The following is a 12,160-nucleotide window of genomic DNA, read 5'->3' as shown; positions in this document are numbered from 1 at the left end:
GCCAGCCATTTACTGTAAGAAAAAAATGAGATGCACTCTTTTCAACTATTAAAATAAATACAGTCCAGAAATGAAACTGACGCTTTGGCAATGGGGAAAGTTATCCAGTATTAAAAATAAACAGTTCTAGGAAAACCTCTGAAAATGTTCACCAGGCTATCTTCCTGGTAGTTTCTATGGAGAGCATTCTTCTGCATCCTTGGGCTGCCAAGGAATCACAGTAACACAATCAATACATATGTAAATTCCAGTGGACAATACTGAAACTTAATTGACTGCAGTTAGCTCTCCAGGCAAGGGCATTTTCAGCTAGATTTCAACTGGCAGTTCTTTGAAAGAAAAGTTCTTCTAAGATTTATTTTGTTTTTGGAAATCTAATTTTAAAAAAAGATTAAAATACATTTATCCTTGATTAGATAAACTAAAAGCAGCCACTTACTACTTAAACAATATATACTTTTATACAGACATTGTTTGGAATCTCTCTTCGAAAGTGATCAACTTAACATTTTGTACATATTCTATGACAAATGCAGCGTCCTGGCAAACACTACCTGTGTGAAGCTTTAATGAATGGCATATATTATTTTGAAGAGTAATGACACATTTATTTGACACAAGTCAAGATATAAATGCTGCGTCCTACACGTATTTTCTAATTATTATAATCAACTAGTAGTTCTTTGGCGTGCTAAAGGCTAACACACTTATTTGGGCATAAGCTTCCTTGAACTGGAATTCAGATGCATGTACTAGATGCATGTACTAGAAGCTTCTGTTTGGTAAGTGTGTGTGTGTATATATATATGTATATATATACACACAGAGAGAAAGAGATCTATCTATCTATATGCAAAGATGGGTGTGTTACATTACTACACAGAGGGCCAGTGCTAAGGAAATTATTATAATGCCATGATTTGGGTTGTAACCATAGAACAATTACAATTTCTCATTACCATGTTCATAGCAGGTGCACCAGGAAACATTGGACTAATAGTACATTAACTACATCTTACACTACAAATTCAAAAGAAAATCACTAGGGGAGATAGAACTGAGGTTTTGTTGTTGTTGTTGTTTTAAGTATTTTCCTTGTTTTGAAAGGGAGATGAGTTATTACTGATATGCCCTACAATGAAAGCAGCAACAAAGAACATTCAATATTCAGAGTTGTAATAGTGTAGCCAGGTCAGATTCATTTCCCTTCACACTGAGAAACTAGTCCTTTCATTCCAATGGAAAACGGACACATGCAGATAAGCATTCACTGCAGCATGCCCATGTCATGTAAACTGTGGGAAGGTTTCACCTGCAGCCCACACTCTGTTCATTGACAAAGTGCACAGATCTCAAATGTAGCATTTATGTTATCTGTCCATTTATCTCTCTTCTCCCCCCAAAATGTGAATAGTTAGTTCAATGCAGACTTCAAAACTCTGGAGACTCATTTTTCTTCTGCAATTCACAAGTGAAACAGTGATCTTAGTTCAGTCCCTAGTGGACAAATGCAGAATAAGTTACAGTCTCACCAGCATGATTCAGCAGACAATTGCTCAAGTAAAGCCATGAGTGCAGGAACACAGACAACGTTTCTCCCTTAAGCAGAGTTTGTTTTGAAAGGTCCTGTTGTTAACTGAATGCAAAATCTTACACTGCAGAAAGAGACAAGCCTCCCAGTTCTAATCTTTCATCTTTCTACAGCACTCCATGTACAGTTTAAATAAAGACAGAAATTAAAAGTGCAAGATACATAACTGGGCTTATCTTGCTATGGATACTTTCTTTTGCATGTGTGTTCACTGCACTGAATCATCCTCATATTGTCAGCACCAAACATATAGGCTGCATATACACTAGCAAGTTTTTTCAGAAAAGTTGGGCCTTTCTTGGAAAAAAAAACAGATGAGGAAAAGCACCTACTTCTGAAAGATTCTTTTGAAAAAAAGCATGTATAGATGCTCTGCAGGCCCTTCTTTCGAAAGAGCAGTCCTCATGGTGCCATATTTTTTGATCCCTGGCCCATTCTTTTGAAAGAGCAGGGCCTGTGTGGACGCTCTCTATCGAAAGAGCAGATTGAGCTTTTTTGTGTGTGAACACGACCTTTCTAAAGAAGGTTTTTTGGAAGATCTTTTCTGGAAGAACTTCTTTTGAAGGATCACTGTAGGGTAGACGTAGCTGTAGTAACTATAGTTAAATTGATAATAAAATAAACACACTAACTATAGAACTGTAAAACAAAAGGTGTTAAATCTTTTCTGCAGTAGCTGACGGGGATGTGAATTGTAAATGATACAGCTGTCAGCAATTTTATTAATATGCATTTTTATTGTATATCCAATATTTGTTCTAAATGTCAACTCTTATTACAGCTAAAACATGTAACTCATGGAATAGAAAAAGATTAGAATTTTTTTTTTCTGCAGTCTTAGCTGACTAAATATTTCACCAGTTGTTTGAATGGTTTTCACAGTCCTGGCAAAGTAACACTAAACAGGTCACAGGAATAGCAGTAATATCTGGGTGTTTGCCAAGACAGAGAAAAATATATGTTTCTGATAGAAATAATCAGCTGTGCATGATCATAACTCACTGCCAATTCTCACTACCAAGATATGGGCTTGCTCCTGCAAAGACTTTCACGTGTAACTTTGCTCACATGAATGGTGCTCCTGAACTCAACTGGATTACTCATATAAGTAAAGTTATTTACCTGCATAAGATCAAAACTCCTAATTAAATTTTAAATACAAAAAAGCTTCTTTTTAAAGTTTACACTTTGAGCACAAATTATTTAAAAGAGTTTTTCTATCACACACAAAAAACCCTCCTGAAATTCTTTCAATACTATTTTACATAGACATATCAGTAGAAACATGCTGTTTCATATCCAATGTCCCCGATACATTTTAAAAAGTCATACTGTGATTTTGAAAAAATATCATATTATTCCTTTTTACTAATTAGCTGACTGTGGCAGTACAACTGAATCTGTTTGGGGGAGATTAATAGTATTTCTCATTAAATGGCCTTCAAATTATTAATCACATTGAGGCAGTCATGTTGCTATTTCTTTAAAAATGCACATTTGCTCTGGGTACCAGGTATCCTTCCTGACATCTGATCTGTTACCCAGAACTATAAATAGTGGTTATAAGAATACCTAACGAAAAGCTTGCCATCATTAGAAGTCTCTAAGGGATTATTATACACTCTGGCTCTCAAAACATACTTGATTGCCTGAGATCAAGGTTTAAAAAAGATGCATCTTCCCCAAAGCAAAATAAGCCCAGGAGGAAGGACTGAATTCTAGCTGCAATATTTCCAACATGGAATTAGACAAATCCACATGATCTCAATTCTCAAAGAAACACAGGCAAACTGTGTACAGCCCAGGAAAGCATGATAAACAAATAATCATTTCAAGAAGAATTTGAACAGAAAGCACTTACTTTTTGCAGCCACTGAGTATAATTTTCCATCACATGTTCCAGATGCTGCAGTTTCTGAGACGAGAAATCCTGTTCCACGTGAGGAGCATCTCGCTGAAGAGCATTTGTGTTGTATTGGTCTGTCGTGCTTTCACGACAGTTCCCGTCTTGTTCGGGAAGAATGAAAGTATAGGTGCACTGCCCATGCTGAATCCGGTTGTATCTTCTCCCGGTGCTTTCTGGACCCCGGCGCTGGTTACTGCACCCTATGTGAGCCAGAAGAGCAGCCAGGAAAGCAAAAGAAAGAAAAATTGTCATGGTATTGCTACTTTTCTTTCCTCCTGTTATAGAAATTTTACCTCTTCTGTCCTTTAATTTACTCTTTATTTTACAGAATCAAAAAAAATACTCTTTGGAAAAAGGATTGGAGATGAGTATTTACAGATCAGCTTTGGCTTAAATGGTTTTTATTTCACTATAATGATAACTTCCTTAGTTAAGATTAGAAGTATTTATTGCATAGTAGCTAAGATTTATTGTTTCCTCTCTGTAACAGTCCAGCATGTAGCCTCCTTTACTTAGCTGCATATGCATATCCCAGTCTCTCTCTCTCCTACACTATCTGCTGCAGAACTGCTATTTTCTCTCAGACCTCAGAGAGTTTTATTAAGGTTGCACATTTAAGCCAAGCTGGAAGCAGGCTGCCTTTCACAACATGACTTGACAGGAATGTGCGTATGAGTGCGCCCCTATGTTAAGGATGGCTGATGGCTCAGTACAGAGGGATCGTCTTACAAACAGGCTAGATGCATGACTTCAGTCTTGAATTGCTGTCCAGTCCCTGTTGCACATAACTGCTTTGGAGAAATTCACATGAGTTTAATAAATGGGGCAGTCCACCTTAATATACTTCCTATGTTCACACTGACCTATTAAAATGTAGATAAAGTGTAGAAGTTTGTTGTAATCCCTCAGTAAATACACAGAGCATTGAAAATTAAGCAAACAAACAAACAAACAAAAAAATGATTCGGTAGATATTTGATTATTTCTGTTAGTGAATGCTAAGTTGGAAGATTGACATTTATGGAAAATATTAACATTTTATTACCACCCCCCAGCTCCATACGGCCTTTTTTTTCCTTTCTTTTTTTTTTTAAGACTGGCATTTTAGATCAAAGTTTACAGAGATTCTCTGTGCAAGACATGATGAAATCATAACGGCCAAATATTATTCAGAAAGTGCTACACAGAAAAGTTGTATTTTTACATGTTCAATAAATAGAATACTATATTTAATTAAAAATGGCCAGATGTGCTAAACAGAATACAGACAGGAGTTATTTAGTATGATGTATGTTCAGTGTTGTCATAAAAATATTTCTACTAATCTGAACATTTGAATTCCTTATCATATGTTTTATTATTTTGTATATGTTATACTATATATTATTATGGACATATAATAATAGCCCTTCCTTGAGTGCAGGGGATTGGACTAGATGACCTATTAAGGTCCTTTCAGGTATGCCTACACAGCAGCATTATTCTGACACAAACTATGCCAGAAGAGCTATTCCGGAACAGCTTATTTTGAAATAATGCTTCCACACACAAAATGCACTTAGCTATTTTGAATTACAGAGTCTATGCACAATATAGCCTATGTCGAAAATAAAGCCATTGGACACGCTGGCTACGTCTACACGTGCAGCCAACATCGAAATAGCTTATTTCGAAGTTGCGACATCGAAATAGTCTATTTCGATGAATAACGCCTACACGTCCTCCAGGGCCAGCAACGTCGATGTTCAACTTCGACGTTGCTCAGCCCAACATCGAAATAGGCGCAGCGAGGGAACGTCTACACGTCAAAGTAGCACACATCGAAATAGGGATGCCAGGCACAGCTGCAGACAGGGTCACAGGGCGGACTCAACAGCAAGCCGCTCCCTTAAAGGGCCCCTCCCAGACACACTTTCATTAAACAGTGCAAGATACACAGAGCCAACAACTAGCTGCAGACCCTGTATATGCAGCACGGACCCCCAGCTGCAGCAGCAGCAGCCAGAAGCCCTGGGCTAAGGGCTGCTGCCCACGGTGACCATAGAGCCCCGCAGGGGCTGGAGAGAGAGCATCTCTCAACCCCCCAGCTGATGGCCGCCATGGAGGACCCAGCAATTTCGACATTGCGGGACGCGGATCGTCTACACGGTCCCTACTTCGACGTTGAACGTCGAAGTAGGGCGCTATTCCTATCTCCTCAGCTGCGTCTACACGTGCACGCTACTTTGAAATAGCGGCACCAACTTCGACGTTAGGCGGCGAGACGTCGAAGTCGCTCTGTGGATCTTGTGTTGTTTAGTGCAACTGTGTTGAACATCGACGTTGCTGGCCCTGGAGGACGTGTAGACGTTATTCATCGAAATAGACTATTTCGATGTCACAACATCGAAATAAGCTATTTCGATGTTGGCTGCACGTGTAGACGTAGCCCTCATGAGGTTAACGACTTCGACGTCTCGCCGCCTAACGTCGAAGTTAACTTCGAAATAGCGCCCGACGTGTGTAGACGCGACGGGCGCTATTTCGAAGTTGGTGCCACTACTTCGAAGTAGCGTGCACGTGTAGACGCAGCTACTATGGCTTATTTCAAAATAGGCTGTAATCTCTGTCTAAACAGCACCTATTTCAAAATAACTACTTCAAAATAGGAGTTATGCCTCATGTAGGCTACGTGTTCGAAAGAAGCCCTTCCTTAAGATCTCTTCCAAAAGAACTTCTTTCAAAAGAGTGCATACACACACAAAAAAGTTGATCAAAACAGTGATCTGCCCTTTTGAAAGAGAAGCCGTTTCTACACAGGGAACTTTTTCCGGAAAGGATCTTCTGGAAGATCCTCTTCCAGAAGAGCGCATCTACACATGCACTGGCACTCTTCTGGAAGAACAAGGCAGGAAACAATGCGGACAGGGTTGCACAGCCAGGGAGCCCTTCCAGGGCCGCTGGCCTCATGGCCCCTTAAAGGGCCCCATCCAAACAGCCCCTCCCTGAAAACGCTGCTGAGGCCAGCCACATCTGTGTCCAGCAAGCCAGACCCAGGTCCCTGTCCAGCGCCCGCTGACCAGCAGGCATGGACCCCCCAGCAGCCGCAGGACAACAGGCTTGCCCTCCTCCACAAGCTAGCCATCCTCCTGGTCACCGTCCTCAGCCTCCTGTGGAGACAGAGGCCCAAGTCCATGGGCTCTGAACCTCCACCGCCCCGATTGGTCCTGCTCATCTGGACCCACACCACTGGCACGGACTGGTGGGACAGGGTCGTCATGGGGGAGTGGGACAATGACTGCTGGCTGCAGAACCTGCAAATGAAGAAAGAGACCTTCCTGGAGATCTGCAGCTGGCTTGCCCCCATGCTATGAAGCCAGAACACCTGGATGAGGCTGGCCCTCTCCCCAAGAAGCGCATGGCCATCGCCATACGGAAATTGGCCACCCCGGACAGCTAGTGATCCATTGGGCAGCAGGTTGGGGTGGGCACATCCACTGTCGGGGCCATCATCCTCCAGGTAAGCCCAGCCCCTGACCCTGCCCCACTGATTGGGGGAGCCAGGGCCGATCTGGAGGGGGCTGGGCTGTGGGGGCAAGCAGGCCTAGCCCAGAGGGGATACCGCATGGCCACTGCTGGAGGGGTCCCCCAGCGGGGGGGGGCCTAGTAGGGAGGGAGGAGGTGGAAGGGGAAGGGGGCAGGGACCCCTCTGCATATGCCCAGAAGTGTGCCCATTCCCATTCCCCTGAAGGTTGTGAGGGCCATCAACCATGTGCTGGTGCGGCTGCTGGTGAGCATCAGGGACCTGGACACAGTCGCTGGGGGCTTCGCTGCGCTAGGCTTCCCCCAGTGCTTCAGGGCGATCAATGAGATACGTATCCCCATCAGGGCCCCAGACCACAGTGGCGGCTGATATGTCAGCTGCAAGGGGTACCAGTCCATTGTGCTCCAGGTGGTGGTGGATGCCCGTGGGAAGTTCACGGACATTTATGTTGGCTGGCCGGGCAGGGCACATGAAGCATGGATCCTGCAGAATTCTGCCCTATGCCACAGGATGGAGGCCAGGACATTTGTGCCCTGGTGGGAGCATGCTGTTGGGGATGTCATGATGCCTCTCTGCCTTGTGGGCGACCCGGCCTACCCACTCCAGCCCTGGCTGATGCACCCATATACGGGTGACCTCACACCCTCCCAGGAGCTGTTTAATACCCGACTCACATGGGCCCGGAATCCTGTCGAGTGTGCTTTTGGCTGTCTGAAGGCGCAGTTCAGGGTCTCCTCACATGCCTTGATGTGGGGGTGGAGAACGTCTTGCAGGTCGTGGCTGTCTGCTGCACACTCCACAAACTCATCAAGGCATGAGGGCTGGATGTCGGAGTTGGCCCCCAGCTACCAGCAGCCCACTGTGGCCCCCAACAGGCAGCTTGATCATGACGGGCTCCGGATCTGGGATGCACTTTGGGAGGCATTCATCTGAGGGGACTACTAACCCCCGTAACCCCTCCCCACAGGCTCCCCCTACACACACTCCCATGCGCACACCCCACACACCCCCTACCCCCCACCCTCCCCCACGGTAATCAGGGACACAGGGCGTGCAGAATGCAAACATGTATTTAACCCTCAGCCTTTAACAACCATGACCAATGTAAATAGTAAATAGGGAATAATAAAAATAACAACCAAAACCTGATTGGGAGCAAACTATATACATGGGGGTAAGGGGCCAGGGACACTTAAACTTGAATGGGAACTGGGGAAGGAATGGTGGGGGGCCCTAATCAAGGGACGGGGTGGAAGGCCATGAGCCCTGGTGCCCACAGGTGCCCCTCCCACCCCAGGAGCATGGTCCCCTGAGGGGTGCTGATGGGGTTGGAAGCACCAGCTGGTAGGGCCGGTCAGCATCCGGCCCAGCCTCAGCAGAGGGGCTGGAGCGGGTGGGTTGTGGCTCAGGTGACCCTCCACGAGTCCCACTGTGGCCACAAGCTATGCTGCGAGGTCCCTCATTGCAGTAGGAAGCAGGCCCAGGGGCAGTAGGGCAACCAGGACCTCAGGGTCATGGGCTGTGGGGACGGGAGCAGCCAAAGGGTGAGCAGGGGGGCCAGCGGGGGGCAGCTTGGGGGACAGCTGGGGGGGGCTTTGGGGGGCAGCAGGGGGGTCCTCAGAGGGGACTGCAGGGGGAGCAGCTGGAGGGGCTGGGGGCTGGCCTGCTAGGGCCCCACACACTGTGCAGACCATCCTCACCACCTCCCCCCCATGTGTCCCGCCTCCACTGCAGCTCGACTTCGTTGAGGGCCAGCCGCCTTTCAGCAAGGGTGTTCTGGTGGTGGAGGGCTGTGGTGTAGGCCGTGACCTCGTCCTCGTGGTGGCTGCGTCTGGTCCAGCGCACCCATGGCCACTGCGCAGCGGGGGCTGGTGCAGGCCCAGATGGTGGGCTGCAGGGTCCTCCAGCCTGGATGGGGCTGGCAGGCCCTGGGCTCCTCATACAGCTGCCCCGGCCCTTGGATGGTACCTCTGTTAAGAGAGAGAGGGTAGGGGTAGAGGGGGGAGTCAGTGCCACATCTGGGACCTGAGTGGCATGGTGGCTGTCTCCCCAGCTGTTTACCCTCTTCACTCCATGGACCCATGGGATTGGCATGTGCCAGGGGAGGCCACTGTGCGGGCTTGTGTGCACTCACTGCAGTGGCCCTGGGGCATGATACCAGGGCACTGTCCACGGTGGCCCACTCTGGGAACAGGCTTGTGGGCTGGGTGGGGGTTGTGGGGGGTTCCGGCTGCAGCTATGCTGCCCCAGGGGGGCCTCAGCACGCTCGTGGGAGCTCCATGGGAGAGGGAGCTGGGTGCTGCCCATAGGCATGGGTGTGCCCTGGGCCCTGACCAGGGACGGGCTTTAGCGCTTCAGGTCCTGGGGCTGGGGTCCAGGTGTCCCCCTCCTCCTACTGTGCTTTGCCATGGTTAGCACTTACCTGAGGTGGCCTCATATATGTCAGGTGATACCCGACTGGAGGGGGCCTGGCTGCTGGCAGTGGAGGGCAGAGTAATGATGAGGGACCCGTCTGTGGACTCCCCATCAGATGGGACGTCCACAATGGTGGGTCCCTCCTCCTCCTCCTCTGGTTCGGCAGGGGGCTTGGGTGCAGCTGTCTCCACGGTGACGCAGGTTGAGGAGGCGTCATCCGCAGCCAGGAGGTCCTGAAGCTCCTGGTAGCTGGCAGGGGCATGGCCGGATCTGCAGGTGCTATCCCGGGCCCGCATGTACCCCTGCTGCAGCTCCTTCACCTTGCACCTGACTTACTCCGGTGTCCAAGAGGGGTGGCCACGGACAGCCAGGCCCTGGGCGAGGTGGGTGAAGGCTGGGGCATTCTTCCAGTGCCCGCTGGTGTCCTGGAGGACCTGGAGCTCTAGCTCAGTCCAGGAGGGGGCCCTCCATTTTGGAGCCTGGTCAGAGTCTTGGCTGCCCTCGTCTGGGTTCCTGGGGCTCCCCTGGGCAGTCCGGCGTGCTGACCTGCTGGCCATCCCTGTGTGTTGGGACTCGCTGGGCACTGCGGGGCCTCGGGGGAGTGTGGTAGGCAGCCCTGCACGTGTTGCCTGTCTCACACTCTCAGCTTCCTGCCACGGGGTCTCCGGGTCCTTGCAGCTTACAAATTTGCAAGGACCTAGAGACCATAGCAGCCCACTGGGGGTGTCTAGAGCAGCCCTGCTCTCCAGCAGGCTGCCGCCATGGAAGAAGCAGTCCGGGAACAGCTACACATGCCTTCCTCCAGAAGATTCTTCTGGAAGAAGGCTCTGTTCCTGATTCTGAAGCGGAGTACAGAATTTCTTCCAGAAGAGGGCCTTGCGTGTGTAGACGCTCCTCAGACCTTCCGGAAGATCTTGCCTGTGTAGAAACAGCCTGAGAGTATCCACACAGGCCTTGTTATTTTGAAAGAACAGGGATTGAAAAATTAGGACCTATGAAGACTGCTTCTTTTAAAAAAAAATGGCTGTGGAGCATATGCACATGTTTTCTTCCAAAGAAGGTTTCAAAAGGGGATGCTCTTCCTGAAACAGGAATGGAAGAGTGATTTCAAAGGAGCGCCACATTCTATTGATTTACTTTCAAAGGAATTCTTTTTGTGTGTAGACACTCCATGGGATCTTTCGAAATAGCCCCCTTTTGAAAAATCTTTCTAAAGAACTTGCTAGTGTAGACACAGCTGTAATTAGGTCTACCTATTTCAAAATAAGCCAATTGCTATGTTGAAAATATTTCAAAATTGCCTTGTGTAGATGCTAGGAAAGTTATTTCCAAATAAGGTTGCTGTGTAGACATACCCTTCCAATCCTACACTCCTATGATTCTATGAAGCATTTACTAATAGCAAACATCTTAGCAGAAAAGCACCAAGAGACCTATTTGGAATAATATTTTAAGTATTAATCATGTCTGGGGACATAAGTCCGGGACACAAAATTTGGAAACAATCTAAAAGTTTCTAAATTTCATGGGAGTTTACATCCAGGTTTCCATTATATCTCTAGGACCAGGTGTAATTATGTAAATCACAGATAACTTCTCTGGAACTCACTTTACTGCATACGGTCTTACTAACATCAGTAATGTTATGGGTAGCAAAAAAGAGAGAACCCATGAGCTAAAAGACAATTTGCACCAGAAAAGGCTGCAAGAGTCCACCTTTGGTGCTTGGGTGGATAACATAAGCATTTCTATAGGAATTCCACTTTCACCCAACAAAGGTGCAGGAGCTGTTAGCTAGAATTCTTTGCCCTTCCCTGAAGAAGCTGCTGTCATTCAGAGCCAAGGACTTCATCCTTTTGCTCAATTCAGCCTGACCTTTCATCATTAGCCTGAAAAGGAGCCAATTCATTTGAACTAGGAGGAAATCTAATTTCTTCTGAGAAGGAACACAAGGAAACATTCAGAGCAAGATAACATGTTCTTGATCTGAGAGAGAGAGAAAGAGAGAGAGGGAGAAAACCATGAAGCAGGACTATTCAAAACTTGAAAAGAAAAGTATAACAATTAAAACTACAAAAAAACAAGCAGTTGTAGCAGATCCGATGAAGTGGGTCTCTTACCCACAAAAGCTCATTACCTAATGTTTAGTCCTTAAGGTGCTATGTAAATGATTGCTTTTTGTGAAGCTACAGACTTACACAGCTACCCCTCTGAGAATAAAGCTGCAATTAATTTTGGCAATAAGAACTTTCTGCTATTCCCAGAACAAGCCGGCCTTTATGCCATCTTTCTTACTTTCATTTTCCCAGAGGTGGAAAAAGCACCCAAAAATTGTTTGAGTAAAAGTGCAGCTGCTTTCACTTCTGGATACTGGAATACAATAAAGATGTGACGTGTGTGTTTGTGCTTGTGTATGTGTGTAGTCTTACTCACACTGCACATACACGCATTTTTCCAGAGGGACACCAGTTACTTGTATTTAAGTACACCACCCTCGAAAGCAGCTGCACTTTTACTCAAGTAACTTTTTGAATATTTTTTCTACCTCCACAAAATCCTGGAACTAGTTTTCCATTGGGACGTTGGTGACTTGTACTTAAGTACATCCCTCTCCAAAGCAGTGGCACTTTTATGCAAGTAACTTTTTGGATACGTTTTCTACTTCTGCATTTTCCTTCTTCTACACCTATTTTTAAAAATTAACTGTATAGGGCCTGTGTTACTG

The 12,160-nt window shown here is 46.5% G+C and overlaps 1 protein-coding gene across 3 annotated transcripts in view; it reads right to left on the bottom strand.

Moving 5' to 3' along the window:
• The window catches only part of ANGPT1 (angiopoietin 1), a 237,128-nt gene extending 233,028 nt beyond the window's left edge, over positions 1–4,100 (bottom strand). The window contains exon 1 of one of the 3 annotated variants that reach the window (XM_074986754.1): positions 3,453–4,100. In XM_074986754.1, the coding sequence (XP_074842855.1) occupies positions 3,453–3,749 (297 nt within the window). In that variant the 5' untranslated portion in view covers positions 3,750–4,100. The remainder of the gene's footprint in view (positions 1–3,452) is intronic. The other 2 variants (XM_074986756.1, XM_074986757.1) reach the window with 2 other exon arrangements.
• Positions 4,101–12,160: the final 8,060 nt, after the last annotated feature.

Source organism: Carettochelys insculpta, chromosome 2, assembly GCF_033958435.1.
Source record: "Carettochelys insculpta isolate YL-2023 chromosome 2, ASM3395843v1, whole genome shotgun sequence".
NCBI classification, from domain to species: Eukaryota; Metazoa; Chordata; order Testudines; family Carettochelyidae; genus Carettochelys; species Carettochelys insculpta.
This window is presented reverse-complemented; position numbering and strand designations above follow the sequence as displayed.